Here is a 26317-nt window from a genome sequence, read left to right on the forward strand (position 1 = left end):
CACCTATCACATTCCCAACACCCCTCCCCCAAGTCCCTCCCCCTACCTTTTATCTTAGCCCGCTTGGCACACCTTCCTCATTCCTGAAGAAGGGCTTATGCCCGAAACATTGATTCTCCTGCTCCTTGGATGCTGCCTGACCTGCTACGCTTTTCCAGCAACACATTTTTCAGCTCTGATCTCCAGCATCTGCAGTCCTCACTTTCTCCATGTCAGACATACCTTGAGTCTGTTAACGGGAGGATCCTTACCAATTTCTTTTTTGTGGGTTAGAGTGGCAGTTAATCCCAGTTAACCATCAGAATGTGTATGATTGTAATTGTTAAATGTGCAACACTTGATTGACCTTTGTATGATCATGCAGATCCAATGTGTCAAGGGAACGCTGCCCACAGTGCAAAGGTCAAATGTTTTAAATGTTACTCCAAAGTGGCAGCAACGACATATCAAATGGAAATCCCAGAACGACACAGCACAGATGGAGCCCAATCAAAGGCCATTGTGCCTTTGGTTGAGCTTTCTAAGAATTCTGTTCTCCTGCCTATTCTGCATCGCAGACTTTTTAACTTTATTTTTCTACTTTTATACTAAGAAGACTACAGTGCTAAACTTTTTAAACTTATTTCTTAATTTTTCAACTTCTGTGTCTATGATTTTGTACCTAAGGTAGCATCATGTGTGGCAACATTATACACTTTTCACAACAGTCTTGTATCCTGTACTTGAGTATACGTGACAATAAAAACTAAATCTGAAGTCTAAATCTAAAATCTCATATCATTTTCCCTTCAAGTTTTTGTCCAATTCTCTTTTAAATGTTACTGTTGAACTTGCCTCCATCACCTTTTCTGAAAGTATATTCCAAACAACAATTGTGCATTAAAACAATCTTCTCAGATCACCTCGCTATATCTGTTGACAATCACCTTAAATCTGTGTCCTTTGTTGACTAACCCTCCTGCCACTGGAAATTGTGTCTCTTTATTCACTCTACTGGTACAATTTCAAACCTCTCTATTAGATCTCCTTTAATTCATTCGACTCAAAAGAGAACAACCTCAGTTTTTCAATCTCTTTTCTATTGAATATCTTGTGTATCATCACAGTGTCTTCCGAAAGTGTGGCATCAGTGTTGAAGAGCCTGTTCATGAAATCTAGGTAAAGCAAGCATTGAATGGTTAATGAGTGATAAACTGTAGGTAATGAATAGTTATATTTCATGAAATTACGTAAACCTTTGATTAACCACAATCCATTCTCCATTCATAATTTCTGTGCATGGAAAATGCTAATCTATACACATTCCAAATACTGACTATAAAGTACTCCTTTGCAGACCAAGCTCATTTGACCATATCTGATGAAGAGCTTTTGCTCGAAATGTCGACTTTCCTGCTCCTCAGACGCTGCCTGACCGGCTGTGCTCTTCCAGCACCACACCTTTTGACTCTGATCTCCAGCATCTGCTGTCCTCACTTTCTCCTACTCAACTGACCAGACCATTTATTGCTGCTCCTATTTCTTGAGTTATAACAGACAGGAACAAAACTCCATACTGCAGAGAAATAAAGTACAAGGTGCAATCTCTGCCATAGAAATGGTTATATTTACAGCCAAGACAGAATTAACTCACACAAAATCCCCAGTTAGTTTAATGCAAAGAGCAAACATAGCAGTTTAGCAAATAAGCATCAACGCCTGTGTTAAGACTAACAACATGTGAATGTCACATGAACTCATCTAGTTTGTGTACACCACCAGCACCAGCACCAGCACCAGCACCAGCACCAGCAGGAATTTGTATATTTCATTTTGAGTCTCAAAGTATGATATATTTAGTTGGTAAATATTCAGCCTGGAGCCCAGTTACAAGTGGAGTTCCGCAGGGATCAGTTCTGGGTCCTCTGCTGTTCGAAATTTTTATTAATGACTTGGATGAGGGAGTCGAAGGGTGGGTCAGTAAATTTGCAGATGATACGAAGATTGGTGGAGTTGTGGATAGTGAGGAGGGCTCTTGTCGGCTGCAAAGGGACTTGGATATGATGCAGAGCTGGGCTGAGGAGTGGCAGATGGAGTTCAACCCTGCCAAGTGTGAGGTTGTCCATTTTGGAAAGACAAATAAGAATGCAGAATACAGGGTTAACGGTAGGGTTCTTAGTGAGATGGAGAAACAGAGGGATCTTGGGGTCTATGTTCATAGATCATTGAAAGTTGCCACTCAGGTGGATAGAGCTCGTAAGAAGGGGATGAGGGGTGACTTGATCGAGGTTTATAAGATGATCAGAGGAATAGGTAGAGTAGACAGTCAGAAACTTTTTCCCCGGGCACAACCGAGTGTTACAAGGGGACATAAATTTAAGGTGAAGGGTGGAAGGTATAGGGGAGATGTCAGGGGTGGGTTCTTTACCCAGAGAGTGGTGGGGGCATGGAATGCGCTGCCTGTGGGAGTGATAGAGTCAGAATCTTTGGTGACCTTTAAGCGGCAATTGGATAGGTACATGGATGGGTACTTAAGCTAGGACAAATGTTCGGCACAACATCGTGGGCCGAAGGGCCTGTTCTGTGCTGTATTGTTCTATGTTCTATGTTCTATATCCAGAATAAGTTATGTGAATTTTTTGTCATATGCCTCATGGCCCATAATTAACAAAACTTCTCTGATGCTGGTTTGCCATCAAGTCAATCCATTCTTCCTAATCAATACCTATGTGCAAAGAGGGCACGGATAAACTCATCATGCATTTTAGTTTCAGTTTTGAATCACCATCTAAACTGCTGAATATAATCCATTTTTCCGGAAGCTTTTTTTTAATTACCTGTTCATTTCTTCCAAGCAGTCAGTTGCAAAGTAGAAGCTCTTAATTTTTGGATGGCAAGCCTTGAAGGCACTGCAGAGGAACAAACATGAAAGTCACATCACATAGACCGACAGAAAGAAATGTCATTACTCTTCAAAGTTTTGATGACATTGTGACAGATTATGACTCTTTGTGTGCAAGTGTATAATGGCTGATAGTGAGTGGGTAGCTCTCCTCACCTTTTATTCATGAATATGGTTTTACTGAGGCATCAAGGGAAGGTGGTCGGTGAGCTGGTGGCATATTTTACACTGTCACACAAAGTCAGCTTGTGTTTAGAGACACAAAACATTGCTCTTTTATTCATTCCTGGGATGAGTGTGTCACTGGCTAGGCCAGCATTCATTGTCCATCCCAGAGGGCAGTTAAGAGTCAACCACATGACAATGAGTCTGGAGTCATGAGGTTGACTTTTAACACATCAATGGCTAGACCAGGTAAAGATGGCATCCTCCTTCCCTAAAGGGCATTAGTGAACCAAATGTTTTATTCCCCCCGACAATCGATTCATTGGCATTATTAGACTCTTAATTCCCGATTTTGTTTCTTTTATTGAAATCAACTACCATCATCTGCCATGACAGGACTTGAACCTAGGTCCCAGGAAAATTTCCTAGGTCCCTGGATTAACAATCCTGCAATAATACCACAAGGCCATCGCCTCCAACTCCAGTTGCTAGTCAATTTTATTCAAACTAAGTGAGTTACTAAAATGTCAAAACGAGTTACGATTTGCACTTCACAACAGAACGGCACATATATAGGATCTCGTGGTAGCTGAAAGTAAATGTTCTGATACTGTATACAAAACCATTCATTCTCTATTGACTGGAACTGTCCCTCGAGGGCCCTGGAAACTGAATGTGGATGTAACCCGTGTCCCGGGGCCTGAGGTTCATTACTGAAAGCATGCAGTTGGTAAAATTATGTTCAGATCCTCATAGCATTCCTTCTGTTTGGAAACCTTTTCTTTGACAAATTGCACAGCCGCATTGCTAGATTAACACTTACTATTTCCGTCTGCATTCAATAGCTCTGTCTATCCTGAACTCCGGCAAGCTGATGAATCCCTCAGCCTTTTCATCCTGTCGAGAAAGCACAGAGTCGGTGATGAGAAGAGAAAATGTTCTGATATGAAAAAATTAAGTTTTCTGGTCTTAAAGGCTCTTGTGATGTAAAAATACATCAACATACATTGACTTCAAATTCTAATCTATTCAGATTTTGACAAAAATGGGGATTCGAAAAGCTTCAATTCCTTACCTCAAGTATCCATTCATTTAGCATGCCCCTAAAGTAGCTCCAATTATACTTTGAATTTTTCCTGTCATGACATTTTATTTAAACCCTGTGCTTCTGTGTATTAAACCGTAACTTTAGAATTACTGACCTCGAAACAACCATTTTAAGATAGCGTTCTTGTGTCAGGTTAAGCTGAAAGCTCTTCATCAACCAACTGTAAGCAGGTTAACTCAGAATGAATCTACAAGAAAAAAATAGATGTACCTTTGCTGCTGAATAGCACCATTAAAGCTTTAATCCTTTCACCTTAGCAGTTACCTATTAGTCCACTGTGATTCTGCAACCTGACTGCTCTACTGTTAAAAGTATTAGAAATGCAATGAACTGCTTTTGTGTGTATCCAAATAAATTACATTGTCATTTCACATAGTATTCATAGCACAGAAACAGGCCTCTCAAACCAATGGGCCTATGCGTATCCTGGTGATGTCCAAAATGCATCTTTGACCATCCTTCTTCATTCAAACCCATCAATATATCCTTTCCCCCTTCTGTATTTATTTAATCTACATCTATACCAGCCACTTTATGATGATAAGTTCCACATTCTAACCAGGTTCTGGTTCCTCCTTTTGGACTCATTCATAACTATCTTACACTTACTGTGCCTTGTCTCCCATCTAGTGAAAACATCTCTGCACCTATCTTATCAAACTGCCTTCCAAATTTAAAGTCTTCCATTAGTTATCCTCCGTTTTCTCTTTTCTCTCATCCCTGGGTGGTCAATTGTTCCCAACTGGTATAACCTCGCAGTCCTGGTATTAGTAAGGATACTTTGACTCCATATTCTCTAGAGTTGCTGTTGTGTTATGATATGGGGACTAGAACTGAACACCCAAAGTGTCATCTAATCAAGATCCCATGCAGGTTTAACACAATGGGCCGAAAATTGACCCATGCCATTAATTGGTTGTAGGGCTTGCAATTCCTGCTCTGTCTCTTTTGGTTCCAATGAAAGGACAGACAAATTTCATTCTCATTACAGTGCAATCTACACGCAACCCAGCATGCGCCATGCTGCTAGCTGTCTGCATTCACAACCCAGAGGTATGGAGATTGGTTGCCTCAGTGTGAGAAGTCAGCTTGCAAGCTATCAGCTCCCAAAACGCAGCCTGTTCCTCTTAAAAATAAGCTGTAATACAGCACACATGTCTAAAAACAATCAGAACAGAAATAATCAAAGTGAAGGAAAATGCACCTGCCCAGAGATAAGGCTCCAAGGTTCACTGATATTACCTCACAAGGACTGAGATGAGGTTTCCTCACTCTGGTGGGCCTGGGGAATTCTCTGCTACAGAAATTGGTGGAACCAAAGTTATTGAATGGTTTCAAGTAGGATCTAGATATAGTTCTTAGGGATAAAGGGAGCAAAAGGTACAGAGAGAAAGCAGACATTGGGTTTTGAATTGTACGATTAGTCACAATTCTACTGAAGGGTGCAGCAGGCTTGAAGGGCTGAATGGCCTACTTCTGCAGCTATCTTCTATATTTCTATTTTTAGATTGAGCAGTGAAGGTGGACAGAAAGAGAAAAAGAAACTTCATTATTCTTGGAATGCAATTTTGTGTGTGTGTGTGACAGAGAGAGCGTGTGTCTGTGTGTGTGAGAGAGAGACTTTGTGTCTGTGCATGTGAGTGAGAGAGAGGGAGAGTGCGTGTGTACAATTAGTTGGTGACTTGTTTTATACGATTTACATAAAGTCAGTACCTCCTTCGCTATGATTCTTGAGGAAGGGCTTTTGCCGAAAATGTCGATTTTCCTGCTCCTCGGCAGAATTTTTAATTCAAAAAATAATTCTGAAATTAAAAATTTACTGATGACCACAAAACCATTGTCCATGGATAGAAAATCCATTTGGCTCACTCATGTCCTTCAGGGAAGGAAATCTGCCATCCTTACCATGTCTGGCCTACATGTGGCTGCAGACCTACAGCAATATGGTTGATTCTTAACCATCCTCTGAAATGGCCTAGCAAGCCCCTCACTACAAAGGCACAACAAACAAATGAAACCAGACAGATCAACCTAGGCACTGGAAAAGACAACACTAGAAACAGCCCTGCAATATTCTCCTTATTAACTTCTGGGGGCTAGTGCCAAGATTGGGAGAGCTGTCTTACAAACTAATCAAGCAACAGCCTGATATAATCATTCTTGGATTCATACCTTACAATGTCCCAGACATCGCCATCACCATCCCTCGATATGTCCTGTCCCAGTGGCAGGACAGACCCAGCAGAGGTGGGGGCACAGTTGTATACAGTCAGGAGGGAATTGCCCTGGGAATCCTCAACATCGACGCCGGACCCCATGAAGTCTCATGGCTTCAGATTAACCATGGGCAAGGAAACCTCCTGCTGATTACCACATGCCATCCTTCCTCAGCTGATGAATCAGCACTCTTCCATGTTGAACAACAATTGGAGGAAGCAATGAGATGGCAAGGGCACTAAATGTAATCTAGGTGGGGATTTCAATGTCCTGCACTAACAGTGGCGCGGGGGTAGCATTACTGATCAAGCTGGGCGGGTCCCAAAGGACATAGCTGTTAGACTGAGTCTGCAGCAGGTGGTGAGGGAACTAACAAGAGGGAAAACATACTTGACCTCATCCTTACCGATCTGCTGGCTGCAGATGCATCTGTCCATGACAACATTGATAAGAGTGAGCCCTGCACTGTCCTTGTGGACACTGAGTCTTACCTTCACAGTGAGAATAAACTTCAATCATATTGTGTGTCTTCAGTAAGATTGCCAAATTGACACCTCATTTTCAGGTATGCCTGGTGCTGCTCCTTCTATGCCCTCCTGTTCTCTTCATTGAACCAGGGTTGGTCCCCTGGTTTGATGGTAATGGTTGAATGGGGGATATGCCGTGCCATGAGGTTACAGATTATACTGGAGTACAATTCTGCTGCTTGTTGATGACCCAAAGTGTCTCATGGGCGCCTAATATTGAGTTGCCAGATCTGTTCGAAGTCTATCCCATTTAGCATGGTGATAGTGCCACACAACACAGTGGAGGTTATTCTCAATGTGAAGGCAAGACTTTGTGTCCACTAAGACTGTGCAGTGGTCACTCATACTGATACTGTCATAGACAGATGCAAATACAGCCAGTAGATTGGTAAGGATGAGATCAAATATGTTTATCCCTCTTGTTGGTTCCCTCACCATCTGCCACAGATCCAGTCGAGCAGCCACGTCCTTTAGGACCCGACCAGCTCGATCAGTAATGCTGCTGCTGAGCCACTCTTGTGGTGGATGTTGAAATCTGGAGCATATTTTGCACTCTTACCATCCACAGTGATGGTCCAATTGTTCTTCAAAATGGAGTAGGATTGATTCATCAGCTGTGAGAGGACAGTACGTGGTAATCAGAAGGAGGTTACCTTGCCCATGTTTAACCTGAAGCCATGAGACTTCATGAGGTCCAGAGCCAATGCTGAGGACTCCCAGGAAAGCATCCTCTTGATTGGACAGATGCAGCAGAGGTGATGTCACATAATCTAGCAATAGTACCACAAGGCCATCATCTCCTCATTCCTGAAACTAGCCTCCTGAATCTTTTCTGCATCCTGTCCGATGCTTTCACATCATTACAAAAAGGCTGTCCAGATCTAGACATAATATTCTAGTCCAGGCTTAACCTTCTGGACATAAACTTCTTGATTTTGCACTCAATGCTCCAATTAATAATACCTAGATTTCTGCATGCTTTATTAACCACTCCTCAACCTGTCAGATCCCTCTTGATGACACAGTTTAAAGAAGAATATGTACAAATACAGATAAGTGCCTTTTCTCCTGTACCCGTTTTATGGCTGTGTCCTTATTTTAAATTGTCTCTCTGCGTTCTCCATAACAAAATGAATCACTTCACACTTCTCTACATTAAATGTAACGAGTCACATCCATTCCACCAGCCAATGTTGGTGTAGGCCTATGTCCTTTCAAGCTCTTGAATATTTCTCACAGTGATTACTATTGTCCTCAGATTTGGAGATTATGCCTTGCTCACTGAGGTCTAGGGCATTTTTATATCTCAGGAAGAGCAGGTCCTAACAAAGGGAGGGAAAAAAAGGGATGCATTATGATATCCAAGCAATACCGACTGACGTGCATCTTTCAGGGAACATTGCTGAACAACTATCTTTTAATTGGAAGATCTGGGACATTGCTTGACTTGACACTGGGTGGTGCAGTAGTAATGAAAATACAACTTGAGTTGAGAGTCAGGGTACAGCATGCTACTGCAATGACTGCCCTTGGAGGAGCCTGTCTCATTCTACTTGGCTTTTCAGACAGTTTGCGTCAATGCTGTATACTTACAAGGTGCACGTTTATTTTCAGAGTCAAACCGAAAGTGGTTTGAGCCAGTGTTAAACTCTCAATGTGAAGGCACAGGCAAATAATGCTCAATATTCTGGTAGTTCATATTTTTGTAATGGGACTAACAAGGCTGTCAATTCATAGTCACAAAACGTGTGTGCTCCTCATTTCCAAAGCTCATTAATTGTACTTTAAGCTTTTAAAAAGTGCAGTCTGAATCAAAAACAGAGTCAAAGACCAAGAAAACCAACATTGCAATTATGAGGCTGAAACAATACAGTAGATATTGTTTTGATTAAAATGAAGGCAAGGAATATAAGAAATAGCCAGGTTTCTATTTAGTCCTGAAGATTAAACAGAGCTTCTACAGACTGAGCAGTATGACAGTAACATGGAGCAAGGACATGCTGTGTACAAGCCCTTATCAATACAGAAATGAAAAGTAAAATTCATTCTCAAAATGCTACTTGCTCCATATTTGTTGGGTTCCATTTGCTCCAACATTCCCAAGGACGGGCCACAATACTGAAGGGTGGTTGAAACTAATTTGAAATTAAATCAACAAAGTATTAGTTTCCTGAGAGAAATGAAGTCAATCTCAGTTCAAAAAAAGGCAAAGAAGTATGTTCTAACCTTGTGAGTCACAATTTAGCATTTGCAAATAATCAGGGATGCCAGCTCTTATACCAGCTGGATGCCATCCTTACTGAGGTGCAAGAATATTACCCATTGAAATGAATATCATTACTGATGAAGCTCCGTTAGAAGCAACCTAATCTTGTGAAGTACAGCTAGAGAAACCTACACGACCTTGTTTTGTCTATTGGCTCTCTGGATGTAGGGAATTATTTTCTCAACAATAATGGGATCAGGATCATATTTATCATTTGAACAGCAGAAGTCTCCAAAGTATAAAAAAGCAGATGGATTTAGCTGTGCATATAAACAGACTTTCAAAATCGAACCTCAAATGGAAAAAGCCAAATAAAGCAAATGGAATTCCAATTTTTGCATGTGGGCCAATAATGATGATGAAAAGCGATGATGTGTATAAACAAGACACTGAAACAAGTCTTCAGTTAAGGCAGTGTGTGTTGTTCAAGGTGTTATCCAACTGAAAGCCATATAAAAGCACAGCATAAAAACATTGGGATAAAGAATATATGTGTTACAAACACACAAAAGGAGATTAGAAGGCTGAAACCAAGTATTGGAGAAACTCTGGAGGTCTGGCAGCACCCGTGGAGAGAGAAGCAGAGTTCTGAAGAAGGATCATACTGGACTCAAAATGTTACATCTGCTTCTCTCTCCATGGATGTTGCCAGACTTGTTGAATTTCTCCAGAACTTTCTGGCTTTCTTTCACATTTCCAGCATCTGCAGTATTTTGCTTTTGTTATTTTAATCAACCTGCTCAGACTCGTAATGACATATATCTGCAGCAAGTCAGACTTGAATCCTCTCACTATTGCCTTTCTGGGCAATAGTGAGAGGATTCCAAGGTTGGTGAATCACCTCATGTGATATCCTTTCCTTGGCTAACTAGTCCTGGAGTGGGTTGTGAACTTTCAACTTCAGGACTGGAGACAATCACTGCATCACAAGACCTGTCTCTAATTTCCTTTTAGCTGAGATTAAAAGGCCCACTAGTTGTGGTTTTCCAGCTGCAAAAGAGGTGTTGCTATGTGCTTCTCTCAATGTCGTGGAGTCATTTTCACACCTTTTGCACATGTATTGAGTTACACAGATATCATTCACCAAGTTGATGATCTGTTCACGCTCTCAAGACTTGTTTCCAGAGGGTGCTGTATTATTCTTTTCATGATGTTACTGGCAAGGTCACCATTTCTGCCCATCTCCAGTGGCCATGGGGCTAGAAGGGTAAGGAAGGCAGATTTTCCTCACTAAAGAAATTATTGCGTTGTAACAATTGATGATAATCCCATGACCATGATTATTGAATCTAGGTTTAAATTCTAATTTGGGAGTGTAGTGCTGGAAAAGCACAGCAGGTCAGGCAGTATCCGAGGAGCAGAAGAATTGACGTTTAGGGCATAAGCCCTTCATCAGCTTATGCCCGAAATGTCGATCATCCCGGTCTTCGGATGTTGCCTGACCTGTTGTGCTTTTCCAGCACCACACTCTCGACTCTGATCTCCAGCATCTGCAGTCCTCACTTTCTCCTAGTTTAATTCTAATTTTATTGCTGGAACTTAAATTTCACCAGCTGTGGTAGGATTTGAACGTGAATTCCCAGGACAACCAGGTGTGGAAGGTTTCAGTTATAAGGAAAGGCTGGATAGAAGAGGATTTTTTTCATTGGAAGTTGAGAGGCTACCTTATATAAGTTTATAAAATAATAAGGGGTATATATAGAGTTAATGGTAGCTGTCTTTTCCCTGGGAGGGAGATTTCAAGAGTAGGGGACACATTTTTAAGGTGAGAGGAAAAAGATTAAAAAAAAAATGAGGGGCAAATTTTTATACAGAGGGTGGCTTGCATATGGAATGAACTTCCTGAGGAAGAGGCGGGTGTGGGTGCGATTATAACATTTAAAAGTAATTTGGATAAGTACATGAATAGGAAAGGTTGGACAGATATGGGCCAGGAGCAGCAGGGACTAGTGTTAGTTTGGGATTATGTTCAGCATGGACTGGTTGGACCAGAGGGTCTGTTTCCATGCTGTATGATTCTATGACTCAATAACACTGGTCTGAGCCTTTAGATTACTCGGTCCAGTCAAAGTGCCACAATGTCATTGCCTCCCAATGGCCAGGAATCTCCTGAACTGGATAATATCAACCAACTGAGCAGCAAAGAGTATTTTAATACTTGAAAAGTTCTTCGTAATGATCCTTCAGCCATAGGCCAGGACATTTAAGTTATCATTTGCAGATAGCTCACTTCTTCTTTTAGTCAGTGGCTTCATTACCATCTTAAGATATTTGACAGTGAGTATTAAGGGTTGGCTGTGATTCAGTGATTCTATTTATCAGGTTGTCACAGAGCTGTTGACAGTGACTCAGCGTGATGTTACTCTGAAGCCCCAGGACAACCAGTTACTGTTACTACTGTTACTACTTTGAGGAGCTTTATACATACAGCTTCTCAATTAAGAGAGTTCTTTGACCTAAGTTTGAAACCCACCTCTCCTCATTGAATCCTAAAGTATTTTATGAGCCAATTAGTCCCTATTGTATGACAGCAGTGTAAACTTCAAGAGGTCACACAGTCCCCTGACTGTGACAATACCCAGTAACTGAGAGGCTCACATTACACAGCTGACAATTGATATGAAACATCTCTAATGTGCTGCTATGGCCCACTAGAGTAGCAGGCCTTGCCATTCCTAGAGACATCACAACAGCCAAAATATTTGTTGATGATTGAACTCCCAATTCGGCTCCACTTATTAATACAGTATGAAAGTATATATGCCACAAGGTTGTGTAACTTAATAAGGAAAAAAAATCTATTTTTGATGAACAAATTGTTTTTAACTAATAGCAACAGTGCGTATGAATTACCAACTTAAAATTCTATAACCGTAGTCTATTGTTATTGCCTGCACATTGACACATGATAGACCCACAAAGATATGGATTTGAAGGGTGGGAAAATAAACAGGGAAAACACAGTTCAATAGTGCCAACCTAGAGTACAGGATTTGATGAGTTGTTTTAGTTTGATGTCTTCTGGTATCCTTGGATGCTATTTCAGTTCTTTGCTGACAACAAGGTTGTTTGAGCTGAAAATGTGGACACACATTTCCTCATTCCTGAAGAAGGGCTTATGCCCGAAACGTCGATTCTCCTGTTCCCTGGATGCTGTCTGACCTGCTGCGCTTTTCCAGCAACACATTTTCAGCTCTGATCTCCAGCATCTGCAGACCTCACTTTCTCCAACAAGGTTGTTTGCCCCAGTGTTAAGTTATTGGTTCAGACTGATCCTGTCAATACCCAGGAAAGCTTTCATCCACCTTTCTTCTGCAGGGGTATGCAAAATGCAGTTCACGGAAATAGGTAGGTGAGATACAGTAAACAGGAGCTGGATTTATTTGCACCCAGAGTGTGGGCGAGACAGAGGGAGAAGGAGAAAAGGAGAGAAGGAGAGAGGGGGACAGGAAGAGAGGGAGAGGTAGAGAGCCAGAGCTATATTGTGTTCTGCTGCACTGCCATCACACAAACCTTAACACCTTGTCAGCAGCTGTAACACTGTATCCCACACTCTGTTCTGTTACCCTGATGCACTTGTCTAGTGCGATCTGCCTGTAAGGCACATTTTACAAAACTTTTCACTGAAGTGCAGTACACGTGACAGGAACACATCAAATCAAATCAAAAATTGGTCTGGGGACAATACAAATATCGTTGTTACATTGAACTTTCTCAAACCAACACTAGTGGATTAATAGAAAAGCCAATCAAACCAGCAGTACTGGGCAAAATCACCATAAACTCAAACAAATGGAGACAATTAGTCTGACTTTGATATCACTCAGCAGTGAGACAGGGCTGAATCTTACTTACTATTTGGCTCAGTGTCACTTTTGTCTGGTTTTTAGAAGGGTTTCTTGCTGTGAGGCCAAGTGAGATCTCTTGCCCTGTCTTACCAAACACACCTTATTAATGACCTCTTCTTTACCAATGGAACGTCTCCTCCCCGACTCTAGCCCTACCCTTCCAGGCACCAAACCCATTGCTGACAAGATATCCTAGAATTCACCAGCATAAGCTCCCTACCCTTGTGTTCAATACTCCTCACAATAAAACATAATATTCCATAACCTTTCTGCATTCCTTGCTCCAAGTGCACACAGATATCTATGATTCTTGCACTAGAACACCCAGATCATTCCGCATCTCAGACCTCTGCAATCTCTCACAGTTTAGGTGATATGTTGCATTGTTATTCTTTTTGCCAAGATGGACAAGTTAAAAGCTTTGTATGTTGTACTCCATTTACCAGATCTTTGCCCACTGACTTCACCGATCTATATTCCTTTGGTAGGCTTCTCTTCACAACTCACCTTTCTACCTATTTTTGGTACATCAGCAAATTTAGCCACCTTTGGTCCCTTCATTCAAATCATTTATATGAATTGTAAACAGTGAGGCCCGAGCAATGACTTTATGGCGGACCACTCATGACATCCTGCCAACCTGAAAATGATCCAGTTATTCCAACTCTTCGCTTCCTGTCAACAAAGCAATCTTCCATCCATGTCAATATGTCACACCAATATCATGAGCTTTTATTTTCCACAATAACCTTTGATGTGGTACCTTACTAAATGCCTCCTAAGAATTATCCACAACACAAGTTACATCTTCAAAGAACTCCAGTAAATCAGTTAAACACGATTTCACTTCAGCAAAACCATGTTGGTTCTGCCTGATTGCCTTGTGTTTATCCAAATACTCTGTTATAAATGTCTTTCATCAAAGCTCCTAACATTTTCCCAATGGCAAATTTTAAGTTAACTGGCCTGTAGTTTCCTGTTTACTGCTTCCCTCCCTACATTTTTTCCAAACTGAAGGAACCTTCCCTGAAACTAATAAGTGTTGGTAAATTAAAACCAATGTATCAACTATCCCACCAGCTCCTCAAAATCCATCAGGACCTGGGAACTTGTCAACTCACAGTTCCAATATTTTGCTCAGTACGACTTCCCTAGGAATTGAAATTTTCTTGAGTTCCACCCTTTCTTTCAATTCCTGATTTACAGCTATTTCTGGGATGTTACTCATCTCCTCTCTATTGAAGACGGATGCAAAATATCTGTTCAATTCATCTGTCATCTCTGTATCCTCCACTACTAATTCACCAAATTCATTATCTACAGGACCAACATTTACTCAGCTAACTCATTTCTTTCTTAAAGATCTGAAGAAACTTTTCCTATATGTTTTTAAACTTTTGGCTAACTTTCTCTTGTGCTCTAAATTTTCCATTTTTAAAAATCTTTTAATAATTCTTTGGTTGCTTTTTATTTTTGGTCCAATCTTTTGACCATTCCCTATCTTTGCACAATTGTATGCCTTTTCTTTGAGTTTGACACGATCTTTGACATTTTTAGTTAAACATAGATGGCAGTTTCGAGTTTAGAATTTTTCTTATTTGTTGGAATGTATCTATTCTCTGCTTTCTGGAACCTCACTTTAAATGGGTTTGCCACGATGCCTTAATCTAAATATCAGTCCACTTTCACTAGCTCTGCTTTCACGCCCTCACAACTGTTCTTGTTTAGAGTCAAACACATCACGCTATCTTTTCCAGAAATGAGCAGCATCTTTACGTTGAATAATCAAATCAAAAGATTCCATTTGAAAAGTCTTGCATTTTGAGTTTTGAACTTTCCAACAAAAAGGAATTCTCAGAAAGAGTAAGTTCTGCTGACTCGTACAATCAGTCTCTTACTCCAAGGAAAATAATTTCAGGTAATAATGCTCATTGTCTGTCTACCAGTCTTCATTTGAAACAGAAAAATAAGTCAATTTAACTTGGCTCTGAAATGAATTCCTCTGTGTCAGTGTCTAAAATTATATCGCATTAATCTTGATCTAAGGATTAGAGGCATTTGATTCTTCATGTTCCTTATTTTGCTACTTTGTACCTAGATTCTGTACCTAGGTACCTTTGTACCTAAGATGCCACTGTAAGTAGTGACTTATAAACTTTTCACTGTACTCATGTGTGAGCACATGTGACAATTGACATAATTCAATTCAAGTATATGCTTGAACATTCCTGCTTTAAGAAACCATTCCTCAAGGTATGAAGTAAATATATTCTCCCACACATCATTTTCTGGATCCATTTCCCTACTTTCAACTACTGTTACTTTTTTTCCTCCCAGTTGCTTCACTCATGTCTACTTCCTCAATTTGGATGAAAATTGGGATTGCTTTAAGTATCTGATCAGAACTTGTCTTAAACAATGCCACTCTATTAGAATGTCTATTATTGGACTCAAAATTTATTTGCAGAATCCCACTTCTTAACTATTGATTTGAGCTCCAAATGTCTATAGTTCTGGAAGCAATGCCAGAACCTTCTGACCCCACTATAAACATTTGGAAAGGTATATGGATGGGATAGGTATGGAGAGATATGGACCAAACACAGGCAAATAGGACTAGTTTATTTGTGGAAACTGGACAGCATGGACAAGTTCGCACCGAAGGGTCTGTTTCTTTGCTGTAAACCTCTAAAACAATTAAATCTTGTTGCTTATCAAATGAAACATCAGTGCAACAATGAATAGGAGGAATTTGAATTACAGATGCTCAGAATCCAGACAAAGGTTTGCTGACTCTGATTGAGATAGTTTCCTGCACTTCAAATTCAATGCATTTCCTACTTTCTCCACCTGAACGTAGGCCTGGCTGGTCTTCATGAAAATCACACAAGGAATTTCTTTATTTTAAAGCCAACAACTAACACGCTGGGAAATACTGATACGTTCTGACTACAGTTTGGCAGATCTACATTGGATTCTAATGGAGAATCTATAGCAAAGAGATTCAAATACAATCTTGCATTCTTTAGTTGTACAATCGCTGACTGTCAGACCTTACCGTTCACTGGGCATCACTATTGTTACGATAATACAATAGGAGTACGCTAGACATGTTGGTGCTGTGGACACTGTTAAAGGAAGTTCAATGATATTGTGTATATTTGATTACACAGAATTAAACTGCATTTCCTTTCTTGCACATTGAGCAACATGACTACTTCCTGAGCACCACAATCACAATTTAAACTTGATTGTGTCGGGGTATCTGCTGTGGGACACTGAACAGTCATTTCATATCCTTCTAACTAAACAAACTTTCTTTGTCCACCTTTATTTCAAATAACAGATTTAGGCCTTCCACATTCCTCGATTAGTTTTTCAAATTTGAGCAGGATAAGTGAGGCAAGGGAATACACGATGAACAGAAGGATCCTGCAAAGCTCCAAGGGTCAGAGGACCTGTGTGTGCATGTCCCTTTGTCTCTTAAGGTGTCACGACACATGGATAAAGTGGCTAAGAGGGTAGATTTGCCTTTTTCAGCTAAGGCTTGAAGTTTAGGAGCAGGGAGGTTATGCTGGAGCTGTATAAAATGTTGGGTAGGCCACAACTGGATTATTGTATGCAGTTCCACATTATAGAAGGGTTGTGATAGCGCCAGAGAGGGAGCAGTGCAGATTTATCAGGATATTGCCTGGTCTGGAAGGTTTCAACTATGAAGAGAGATTGCCTAAGACCATCAGAAAGAGACAGAGGAGTAGGCCTTCAGCCCCTCGAACCTGCTCCACCATTCGAGGATTGTGACTGATCTGACATTCCTATATCCACTTTCTATAAGACCATAAGTCATAGGAGCAGAAATTAGGCTATTCTGCCCATCGAGTCTGCTCCACCATTCAATCATGGCTGATAAATTTCTCAACCCCATTCTCCCGCTTTCTCCCCATAACCCTTGATCCCCTTCATACATAAGAACCTATCTATCTGAGTCCTAAATATACTCAATGACCTGGCCTCCACAGCCTTCTGTGGCAGTGTATTCCACAGATTCCCCACTCTCTGGCTGAAGAAGTTTCTCCTTATTTCCATTCTGAAAGGTCTTCCCTTTACTCTAAGGCTGTGCCCTCGGGTCTCATTCTCCCCTACCAATGGAAACAACTTCCCAACATCCACTCTGTCCAAGGCATTCTGTATTCTCTAAGTTTCAGTTAGATGCCTCCTCATCCTTCTAAACTCCATCGAGTATAAACTCAGAGTCTGCAAACATTCCTCAAACTTTCCTGCAGTTTTCCCATAATCCTTGATGTCACCATTTATCTGGATTTGAATGTACATAAGGACTGCAGCGTCGGAGGCTGAGAGGTGACCTTATAGAGGTTTATAAGATCATGAGGAGCATGGATAGGGTAAGTGGACAAGGTCTTTCCCTGGGTAGGGGAGTCCAAAAATAGAGGGCATAGGTTTAAGGTGAGAGGGGAAAGATTTAAAAAGGATCTAAGGGGCAACTTTTTTAGGCAGAGGGTGATGCATGTATGAGGAAGTGGTGGAGGCTGGTACAATCACAACATTTCCTAGGCATCCAGATGGGTATATGAATAGGAAGGGACATGGGCCAAGTGCTGGCAAATGGGACTAGATTGACTTAAGATATCTGGTCAGCATGGATGAGTTGGATTGGTGAGTCTGTTTCCATGCTGTACATCTCTATGACTCTGCCTCCATAGCTCTCTGTGGCAAGGAGTTCCAATGACTCACAACCCTCGAAGAAAAAGAATTTCCTCCTCATTTCAGTCTTAAGTTGGTGTCCCTTTATTCAGAGACTATGTTCTCTGTTCCTAGATTCTTCTATGTAGGGAAACATCCTCTCAACAATTACCTTGTTAAGCTGTTTAAGAATCCTGATGTACTGGGATTGATTTCCTTGGAGCAGGGGAGAGTGAGGAGGGACATGAATGGGATATATAAAATGAGGGGCCTAGACAAGCTAAACAGGAAGAAACCTTTCCCCTTGGTGGAAGGATTAATGACCAGGGGACATAGATTTAAAGTAAGGAGCAGGAGGTTTAGAGGAGAAGTGAAGAAATGTTTTTTCATCCAGAGGATGGTGGGAATCTGGAACTCACTGCCAGGAAGGGCGGTAGAGACAGAAACAGAAGTACTTAGATGTGTATTAATGATGGCAAAGCATGCAAGGCTCTGAGTCAAGTGCTCGAAAATGGGGCGAGAGTGGTTAAGTGCTTGTTTTTGTCTCACACAGACTCAATGGACCTTTCTCTGTGTTCTAGATCTCTGTGACTTCAGTACTTTTCCAAAGTAAATAGTGACTTCTTTATTATAATTTGAGCATTCCTCTGAATTGACAAACACTCTATTGAATATTTCTTTAAAAACTAGTATGGGTCTTTAAGGTGTTGTTTTGCTTGTTGATGTTTACCAACTTCCTGAGGTTTATGACACATTTTACAGAATTGCACAGCAGTTTTGTGAGTAAAATTCCTGATTGCTGATGCTTGAGTTTTCCATATTCTTAAATGTCGTTCAGTAGGAATTTCAAGTACTACTCAGAATATCTCCTTGTAGTATCTGGACAGTGCCACTATCTGATGAACAACTGTCTGTTCTTCATCTGCAGATCTGTTAGGGGTCTCCATTTCCTTATCAGAAATATATTTTTAATACAACCACCTTCTGAGACAACTTCAAACTCAGCTTTAGCCTAACCTGTCTGTGATAACTTACTTATCTCTGGATCTATTTTCTGAGACTCAGTTCAGGAAAAGGTGCCAAATGCTTCTTTGAATTAACCCCCCATTAAGGAAAGTTTCAGCTAGTCTAACATCAGCTTATGATATTACTCTGACTTCTGGTGTTGGACTTTGTTTAGTTATTATTCAAGTCACCACACATGATGGAAAAATACCCACAACCTGTTCTTATTACTGTTCCTATCTCTATAACCTCACTCAGAGTTTCTGTGATTATGGACAATGCTATAACCTTCGCTCCAACCAAATCATTCACTCAGGTGTAAGTCTTTACCTACTCCTATTATGACTGGTCCAGACAACAAATAACACCCCAAATGCACTTTGCACAATGAAACCAGGATATACTCTCCATTTATGCTGTTTCTTAACATTTGCCTTTCATTGAACTTTCTCTGAAGGAAGAGCTAAATCCATTTGCAGTGAAAGAGTTTGCTTAGTTCTGTTGTTCATTAATGTAGTCATGAGTTGAACTGCATTATTTGAAGAGAAAAGGATCATCTTCCTTCTTGACAAAAATGGTTTTTTTCTCATCTCCTCACTTCTCCTTCCCTTACAGCAGTGTTTGCCTCTTATGCCTTCATCATAGTTAAAGCTACAATTTATTCCACAGCATTTCCTATTTAAGTTCCATTCTCAGAATCACTCAACTCAACCCAATAAGTCCTGCGGGCTTTCCTCGCAATTTCCATTGCTCTCAACAAATGTGTCCCACTTTGTTTTAACAATGGAAACACTTTTGCTTTCACCCATAATCCTCAGCACCTCCCTTTCTACTCTGTAGTGCATTCCCTGTTGTCCATTCCTTAACTTGGCTACTTGCCTCCATTTCACCCTCCTGCTTTCGATCTGTTTCAAATCTATGACAGTGACGGAAAGAACGATTTAGTTTTATGGATCAGCTCATAATGGTCAGCCATTACTGCTGCCTGTCCAGCAGTTGCGACCTATTGATCTTCTGAATGGGTTCTTACTGCAAAAAATAGTTAATTTTGAAATTCTTCGTAGAGAATGCTATTTCTGAAACTTCATTGGTGTTTCCCGCTCCAGATGATTGTATGTGCTTGTTAAAATTACTTTGCTTAACCCTTTCAAATTCCATAAAGCTTCATCTAGGCCGTTGCCTTTAATTGCAAACCTTTTGGCTGCATACCTGAGGAACAAAGGCTCATAATCCTCAGAAACCTCCTCTGACAGGGAAGCATACATTTTCTGTGCTTTATCTTGAACTTGTCCAATTTTCCTTCACCCACCTCCTTTAGGTTGTTATCTTCTCAAATGAACTGAAGAACATTTCCTCATCTTTCTTCTCAAGGCTTTGTAACAACAAACATTTCCTGACAACATTAAACCATGATGAGGGTTTTCCCCATTAAGACTCTCCTTATCTCTGGCTTTTTTTTCATAACTGTGTTATTTTTAGTTTAAGCTTGTTTCCTTTCCCTTGGCAATTCAATTTCTAGACTTCTCGTTTCCATTTCCTGTATTTTTAAAATAAATTTCAATGCTCTTTCTTCCTGTCTCTCTGTCATTTTACGCTTCTTCATTCTTCTCATGTGCTTAACCTGCTTTAACTGTAGCTCAATGTGAACTGAATGTGGTATCTCACTACTTGTAGTACCGGGTTTCTCTTCTAATTCCATTGAACACAAATGCTGTTCTAGTACTTCAATCATTTCTGCTTTCCTAGCTCTGGCAACAAACGTGCAAGGAGAAAGTGAGGATTGCAGATACTGAAGATCAGAGTCGAGAGTGTGGTGCTGGAAAAGCACAGCAGGTCAGGCAGCATCCGAGGAGCAGGAGAATCGACGTTTTGGGCATGATTCCTGATGAAGGCCCAAAATGTCGATTCTCCTGCTCCTCAGATGCTGCCTGACCTGTTGTGCTTTTCCAGCGCCACACTCTTGACTCTGACAAGAAATGTGCCTTCCAGTTAACTTGCCAACCTGGCTTTCCGGATCTTGTACAAGTTCATGAGAAACGCCTCTTCTATTTGCAGCAAGGCCTTCACAATGTCTGCTGAAACTCCATTACACATTTATCTCTGAATCCAACAACCCTCAGAGTCATCAAAGCTCAGTTGGCAAAGTCCGATCCCAAACTAAGTGTTGTCACTGACTTTGGTGACCGGTAGTTCTGTGTTCTGAAGAACAGTCATACTGGACTTGAAACATTACCTCTCCACAGATGCTGCCAGATCTGCTGAGTTTCTCTAGCATTCTTTGTGATTTGTTTCAGATTTATAGCGTCCACAATATTTTGCTTTGAGTGTCATTGTACTGAGTTTATCATTAAAGACCACGCACATATTAAATTGGTGAGGATGCAGTATCCCTGTTGTGTGCAATGGCCATCTCGACCTTGTATTTTGTTCCGGAACAAGGAATTACATATAATGCAGCATTTACTGTTTTGCTATCTCCAGTGTACCAGAGAACTAGGCAATACTGAAGAAATAGCAAGAACACTTTTCCCCTAAAGAATTTAATAAACCTGAGGAGATCCGTAATTGTGTGTATTGTTGAGGAAAAGAACAGTCAGTGAATACGGAGGTGATGAGAAAGAATTTACACAAAAGGTGTTATTTACTGATGTTTGCTCTTGTACATATTACACTGCAACGAGGTGTGAATGAGAGAATAAACACAGCTGTTTCTGTCAAACAAACTTGAGCATGAGTTTTAGAAAACAATTTTCAGATTGACTCGTTAACACTTCATGCTTTTCAGCCAACCTCAGCCACTACCCTATTTAATAATTGTAAACTGAATTTAAAATGTTTGCTCCCATTCACAAATTCTTTCAAGGGGAATTGGCCAGGCTAAATTGCCTGTAGTGTTCAGGGGTGTGTAAGTTCGGTACATTAGTCAGGGGAAATGTAGGGTAATGGGTAGGAGAATGGGTCTGGGTGAGATACTCTTTGGAGGGTCGGTGTGGACTTGTTGGGCCAAATGGCGTGCTTCCACACTATATGGATTCTATGATGAAGAATTCATCCTACCTCTGCAATTTTGCATATCTTAGTATCACTTCCTAACTGCTGTGACTGGTTGTTTCAGCTGCTGGCTAGATCTTCAACTGCCTCAGTTCCTTCTTTAAGCCCTTGCCCATTACAGCAACTCTTCCACCCCCCCCCCCCCCACCCTCAACATTTTAAACAGCTTCCTTTTTAATCTCCTTTTCTGACGCAAAGTACAGTGACGTTTTTGTCATTTGGCATGCATGCAGGACGGGTGGTACAGTTCAAACAAAGCAGGGAAGTCACATTTTTCTAGACCCAAGACAAAATACTGCTCTGTCTTAAAGGGGTGGAAGGGAGATAAAGCAGCTAGGAAGATGAGGGTCTCAGCGCAGCAGGCACCACAGTAAAAGCCACACAACGAAAGAGTCAGCCAAAACCATAACTTCCAGACAGGCTTTTAAACACAATTGTGCTGTCAGCTTTACTGATAATTGCTCTGAACATGTATCTTTGTTCAGTAACCACCAGAGCAATTCAATACTTCAAACATAAAACACAAGAACAACTTCTGCAGACTTAGAAATGACCATAATTGCCAATTTTCTTTCAACAAATGTGTTACCTGAACGCACAAGGTGAACAATTTCTTCTTAAACAAATCAAACTGTCAGATATTGCTAAAGAATTCTCAGATATTGCTATAGAACTCTGTGGTACACTGCTGGGTAACATAAAACCCATTGCGTCGTTTTACCCTCTGCAAAGCAGAGTCAGATGACAAAGCGAGCCATTGTTACTGTGGGTGAATTAAATAGTTAATTAAAAACAAAAGCGATGGCCATTTTCTTCTTGCCCAGACTACCACAAAATTGGCAGCAAAACTTTAAACCGATGGTAGGGACCGTGAGCAACAAACGGCTTCTGAATAAAAAAAACAAACACAGCAGGTGCCGAAAATTGGGAAATAAGGGCAGAAAATGCTTGAAATTCTCTGCAGGTTGGGCAGCATCAGTAGAAAGAGAAACAAAGCTAACGGGGTGTATTTTCATCCTCAAGGCAGCAAATGGGAGTCAGGGAAATTTCTGGCTTTCCACATCCACTTCAAAACTGCCACATTATTGTGCTCAGAATTCCTGTAACCTTGGGCGAATCAGGAAGTATTGGTAATTTATCAAGATCTGTGCTCAAAAAGATATAAGGACTTCGAAGTATTTGCTTCATAATTTAATCCTTTTGTTTAAGGGACAGAAAGTTGGGACAATTCATGGAATGCTAGTGATAACGATCTTTTCTGCACAGTGACCTCTTCAAATTTATTTTTCTCTCCCACGGGCAATACAAAAGCAAAGAAAGGAGCATGTTGCTTACATTTTGATTGGTGTACCAGTAGAGTGAAGCTTCCTTTAGAATAAACCAATATTTCTTCCATTTCTGAGTGAAGTATCCTTTGGCATCTTTCTTCTTCCACAGCCAGCCTTCGCAGTCACCATGACCTAAGTCCTTGCAGGAAATGCGTCGCCTGCTGCCACCAGTTAGAGAACCTGAGGGGCAGAAGGAGAAAGTAAAGCACGAGGAGAAGGAATGTATGGAACTTGAGGCTATCCCTTCAACGCCTACATTCATCCAGCAGCAACATCACTGAGGGGCATAGTGAGAGCCTGATGGGAGTACAGCCTAACCTCTCTAACCTTAAGGTTTAAATTCTAACAGGTTTGACAAATGCCACCCTACTCATCACAGAAGGTCATCACATAGATGACAACTGGAGTCAAACCACGTTTGACTGACCTGTGTGGCAGAGTCAAAGAATCGCAGCATTGTTACAATGCAAATAGATGCCATTTGGTCCACCTTGTCTACCCTAACCTTCTGAACATTTTGTTCCTGTTCCATAACCCTGCACCTTCTTTCGATTTAAATAACCATCCCATGCTTATACGAATGCTTCAATTGAACCTGCCTCCATCACAAGTCCAGACAGTGCATTACCGCTTGCTGTGTGGAAAAGAAATTCTCATCTCGCATTTCACAAGCCCTCTGGATCTCAATCTTTTGACGGGCATTAGGACTAGGAGAATCAAACTAATCCCAACATTCATTCACCATCTGAATACGTGAGCCAAGAAAAGATGGGAAGCTGGTTAATGTGGGACGAAGGTATGATTAATGGCATGTTGCATAGGCCAGAAATGACTGTCGGTGAATACTTAAAATACAAAACAAATTGCAGAAAAAGGAACATTCAAGCACATGAAGCATTCATCACTAATCTCAGTGACAAACCTTTCAAGGCAAATGCATTTTAAGCTTATTAGGCTTTCTCGTTATGCTTTCTGATGTTAAATTAAACCTATTATTCCAGTATACCTCTTCTTGATACTTCTTCAGTAAAGGCTGGAGTAAATGGTAACTGCATTCCAATAAGTGGCAATCCTCACACCTGTTAAAGGGGATTATGTGATTGAGCAAAACCCAGAAAAATTAATGGAACAGTGTTCAGGATTGAAGTAAAGGAGGTCACAGGCAGTAAGCCGGAGCAGATTTCAGATTCAAACATGACTGGTGTCGAGCAGAGTTCTACATTTTGATGTTTACTGCCAGTATTGGTTGTTACTTTCACATGTCCCTATGAAATTTCATTGATTTTTGCAAAGGCGCCTGCACTTGGAAGGTGATAATGAATTTTAGCTAAAAGAAAAAAAGAAAGTAAATGAAATGTGATAATTCCCTCCACACGGTAATTAATTCTCATAAGGATGTCAATAGTAATGTGATCACTGAAAAAAAAGCAAGCAGGCAAACACAAAAATCGATTAAAAAGGCAGCTGACATGTTGGGATTTATTTCAAGTCGAGGTAGTTATGCTTCAGTTGTGTGCATCTTATATCAGACACCATCTGAAAGGCTGCATATAGTTTGAAAACTGCATCTCAGGAAAGGTGTATTTGTCTTAGAGAAGGTGTGGCATGAATTCACCTGAATTAAGCTGGGGATTTTATGAGGTTAGATTGCATAAACTTTGCTTGTATCCCCTTGAGTATAGGAGATGGAGGAGCGATTTGGTTGAGGGTTTTAAAATGTTCAAAGAACTTAATGGATTAGACATGGAGGAACGATCTCCCCCAGTGGGAATCAAGAACCAGGGGACACGTAAATCAGAGAATAGTCATTCAGGAACAAGATCAGATCTAATTCTTCACACAAAGGGCAGTAAAAAGTTTGAATTAACTGGTTCAAAAGGCAGCAGACACAGGTTCAGTTGGAGCTTTAAAAGACAGCAATCACTCGATCGATGCTTTGTTTTCAGAACTTCCATTGCCCTTGGGAGCACACTGCATTATTTTGTATGGATGAAAAACAGTTTAACTTCTAGTCTGCTATATAAGCGCTACATATTGTGCAGTGGGACCAGCTGTTGGCTGCCATGGCTACTCATTGGTCAGCATTGTACAGAATGGAGAACTACTGGGGGCAGAGGAAACACACCACATTCATGAGTTTGGCATGATTGAAGTGGTGGGCTTGTCAGTACGTTTTATGGATGAGCTAGTTTGCAATCTCATTGCACTGATTATTCCACTTGTGTTTGGCTATAGGAAGAGCAGATCAAAAATAATAATGACTTGATCAGTTAGAAATCCCAAACACTGCATCCAAAACAACCTTTGCAAGAGGCAAACAAAGTGATAAAAGCAGATATATGCTCTAAAGCCTGGAAGATCACCAAATATAAGTTACACAATTGTAATACACGATGAAGTTTTGCTGTAAAAAGACAGATAGCTTAAAGAACAGAATGCTACAAAGGCTCAGTTATTCTTCTGAAACTGGATGACCATACACGAGTTTTCAGATTTAAAGAATGGAATCATTGAATCGTACAGGAGACAAGGAGTCTATTTGCCAATCGTGATGTGTGAAAGAAGCCATTCCAACCCCCTCAGTTCTTTCACCATTGTCCTGAATATTTTTCCCACTCAAGAATGATCAAATCTCCCCTTCGATGGCTATTAATGAATCTGCTTACTCAACAATTTCAGGCAGCCCACTGTACATCCCAACAGCCTACCATGGATAATACATTCTACTTGTCTCCCCTAGTTCCTGGGTCAATTATCTGAAATCAGTGCCCTTTGATTATCGATCCTCTTGCTTGTTTCTCTCATAATGATGAAGACGTCCATTAAGTACTACTGTAACCTTCTCTGGCCTGAGGAAAATAGTCTGGATTTCTCTAGTCTCACCACATGTAACCCTGGTACCATTCTAGTAAATTTCCTCTGCATCCTCTCGAGGTTTGACGTCCCTTCTATGCCAAAATTAGCCCCAATATTACAGTGTGGTCTAACCAGTGATTTTGTAAAGTTACAGCAGAACCTGCTTGCGTTAGTACTTATTTATAAATCCAGGGACAGTACATGTCTTTTACACAGTTTTGTCAACTTGATCTGTCACTTTCAATGATTTAAAATGACATATTTCTTACCTTTCGTTTTCTTTTTGGTTTTTGCTCTCAAAGAGGCATAATGAAAAGACTGTGAAAAACAAACAAACAGGATAACTCAACATTTCTAGCCAATT

General features: G+C 40.7%; 1 protein-coding gene across 2 annotated transcripts in view; it reads right to left on the minus strand.

Annotated features, from left to right (window-relative positions):
- Positions 1 to 26317, minus strand: part of si:ch211-26b3.4 (connector enhancer of kinase suppressor of ras 2) — a 576848-nt gene that overhangs the window by 64940 nt on the left and 485591 nt on the right. For both annotated transcript variants that reach the window (XM_043704404.1, XM_043704405.1), the window contains exons 15-18: positions 26223 to 26271; positions 23105 to 23277; positions 3870 to 3943; positions 2817 to 2888 (exon numbers count right to left, since the gene is read on the minus strand). In XM_043704404.1, the coding sequence (XP_043560339.1) occupies positions 2817 to 2888; positions 3870 to 3943; positions 23105 to 23277; positions 26223 to 26271 (368 nt within the window). The remainder of the gene's footprint in view (positions 1 to 2816; positions 2889 to 3869; positions 3944 to 23104; positions 23278 to 26222; positions 26272 to 26317) is intronic.

The sequence above is a fragment of the Chiloscyllium plagiosum genome, chromosome 15 (genome assembly GCF_004010195.1).
Source record: "Chiloscyllium plagiosum isolate BGI_BamShark_2017 chromosome 15, ASM401019v2, whole genome shotgun sequence".
Taxonomy (NCBI): domain Eukaryota; kingdom Metazoa; phylum Chordata; class Chondrichthyes; order Orectolobiformes; family Hemiscylliidae; genus Chiloscyllium; species Chiloscyllium plagiosum.